Below are 2,339 nucleotides of genomic sequence, written 5' to 3' on the forward strand. Positions count from 1 at the left end.
ATAAACTTTTATCATGATATAAGGAAATAAATAATAACTTTATTATTGCCTCTAGGGCATATTTCCTTCAGCTCCTGCTCTTAATCTAGACTTATGCTATCTAGTTAAGTAGTTTGCTGTGTTAAGTTTGCTGTCATTATATTGCTTGCTTTGTTTGATCTTGCTGTTGTGATGTTATTGTTGTGCTGATCATGTGTGGTGGTAAGGCCACCACATTTAAATGGGGTGAACAGAACACAAACGATGTTTGCAACCAAACAGCTGAATTTTGCATCTGCTCATACCCTAAGCACAAGTACGGGCAACCAAACAACAGGAATAAGTGCCTCTCGATGCGACGCAGACAGCTAAACAGGTTGCATCTGCTACATCGAAAGGTTCGCGCCGGCCGGTCACCGACGCCGCGTAAAAACGCCCACCCTGCCGACACCTCCTGTGTGTGCTTTGGCCGCCGCACCAAAACAGACGCAGCGGCCAGCGGAGCAGACAGCGGAGCACCGACTCCTGCCGTGTCCCTGTTCGGCCGCCGCGGAAACCCGGAGACTACGGCCCGGGAAAAGGACAGCGACAGCGGTCAGAGCCGAGCGCCATGACGCGTGATTACCGCCCGTGACAGGCGCTTAGCTGCGCAGCGCAGCATATATAAACACGACACGAGCCACCTACCGCACTGGAGTTATACTCGTTCCACAGTCTACTCCACTTCCCACTTATCCAGCTAGCCTTGCCACCTCCTCCATTCCAAGAAGCAGAGCAGAGCAGAGTAAAAATGGCGATGCCGCGGGCCGTGTCCTTATCGGTCGCCGTGCTCCTGGCGCTCCTGGCGTCGGCGGAGTCGTGGCTGTACGAGGAGTTCACCACGGACGGCAACGTGCGCGCCGACTACAACGCGCAGGGGCAGCAGGTGGCGTCGCTCGTCCTCACCCAGCAGTCCGGCGGCGGCGCCTTCGGCTCCCGGCAAAAGTACCTCTACGGCCAGTTCAGCATCCAGATGAAGCTCGTCCCCGGCAACTCCGCCGGCACCGTCACCTCCTTCTACGTACGTATATATACTACTCGATTCAGATCCGAGCACAGAATGCATACATAGTTGAGCAGATTCGATTCAGGGACTGACTGTTGCTACTTGATTGGTTGCTTGGCGCAGCTGTCGTCGGGCGACGGCCCCGGGCACGACGAGATCGACATGGAGTTCATGGGCAACGCCACGGGGCAGCCGGTGGTGCTCAACACCAACGTGTGGGCCAACGGCGACGGCAAGAAGGAGCACCAGTTCGACCTCTGGTTCGACCCGGCGGCCGACTTCCACACCTACACCATCATCTGGAACGACAAGAACGTCCTCTTCAAGGTGGACGACCTCTTCATCCGCAGCTTCAGGCGCTACGCCGACCTGCCCTACCCGGGCGCCAAGCCCATGTCCGTGCACGCCACGCTCTGGGACGGCAGCTACTGGGCCACGCAGAAGGGCAAGGTCCCCGTCGACTGGTCGGGCGCGCCCTTCGTCGTCTCCTACCGCGGCTATACCGCCGACGCCTGCGTGCCCAACGGCGGGGAAGGCAGCCCGCTCTCCTGCCCCGCCGGCACCGACCGCTGGATGAACCGGCAGCTCGACGACGCCGAGCGCGGCACCGTCGCCTGGGCCAAGCGCGACTACATGCGCTACAACTACTGCGACGACGGCTGGCGATTCCCGCAGGGCTTCCCCGCCGAGTGCTCACGCGGCTGAAGAACGCCGCCCCCCTTCTGCGGATTGTTCGTTATCCATTCATTTCTTGTTTCTTGGTCTTGGGTCACATCTAGTGTTCTTGATTTCGTTAACCCTCTGTTTATTCTTGCCTAGAGGGATTAGATTAAACGATAATAAGGGTGAATTCTTCGAGTAAATATCGGAACACACAGTGAGTCCCACAGTGAGAATTGTTCAAGGAATTTGCTGTTCCGGCAACTGCACATGGCGTCTGTCTCGGCAACTGTATAGACTTGAATTGCTTTGGAGTTCGCCGTAGCACCAAGCAGTAGATTTCTCTCCGTGTGTCCTGTTTTTAACCAGCGGAACAACAGTGAATAAATGTGACCGATGCAAAACTTCTTTTCAGCTGCCTGACGTACAGTACAGGCGCTCCTTTTTTGTTCAAAGTTTTGGCTGCATGCCGTTTCCAAACAAAAAAAAAAGGGAAAATTGGCTGGATGCACGGTTTGGTCGGATTTCCCTTCCTGGAAGTCACCGGTTAGCACTTAGCAGGAGGAGCTACTCCGGTTGCTGTCGTGTACACTCCAGTCGGTGCTACTGCTACCACCTACTCACCATGTTCGTTCCTTTGGTTGGTGGTGCCACA

General features: G+C 55.7%; 1 protein-coding gene across 1 annotated transcript; it reads left to right on the forward strand.

Moving 5' to 3' along the window:
* Window positions 1–681: 681 nt before the first annotated feature.
* On the forward strand, window positions 682–1,932 carry LOC119334084 (xyloglucan endotransglycosylase/hydrolase protein 8-like). Its single transcript, XM_037606743.1, has 2 exons — window positions 682–1,039; window positions 1,148–1,932. Exons 1-2 carry the CDS (start codon window positions 770–772, stop codon window positions 1,727–1,729), a joined length of 852 nt encoding a protein of 283 aa, XP_037462640.1. The 5' UTR covers window positions 682–769; the 3' UTR covers window positions 1,730–1,932.
* Window positions 1,933–2,339: the final 407 nt, after the last annotated feature.

The sequence above is a fragment of the Triticum dicoccoides genome, chromosome 7A (assembly GCF_002162155.2).
Source record: "Triticum dicoccoides isolate Atlit2015 ecotype Zavitan chromosome 7A, WEW_v2.0, whole genome shotgun sequence".
Taxonomy (NCBI): Eukaryota; Viridiplantae; Streptophyta; class Magnoliopsida; order Poales; family Poaceae; genus Triticum; species Triticum dicoccoides.

What these genes read in the sequence shown, in the direction of transcription:
- LOC119334084 (XM_037606743.1), top strand. Translation starts at nt 770, where the DNA reads ATGGCGATGCCGCGGGCCGTGTCCTTATCGGTCGCCGTGCTCCTGGCG. An exon ending in GCACCGTCACCTCCTTCTAC is followed by an intron (nt 1,040 to 1,147) that starts GTACGTATATAT and finishes TGCTTGGCGCAG; the next exon opens with CTGTCGTCGGGCGACGGCCC.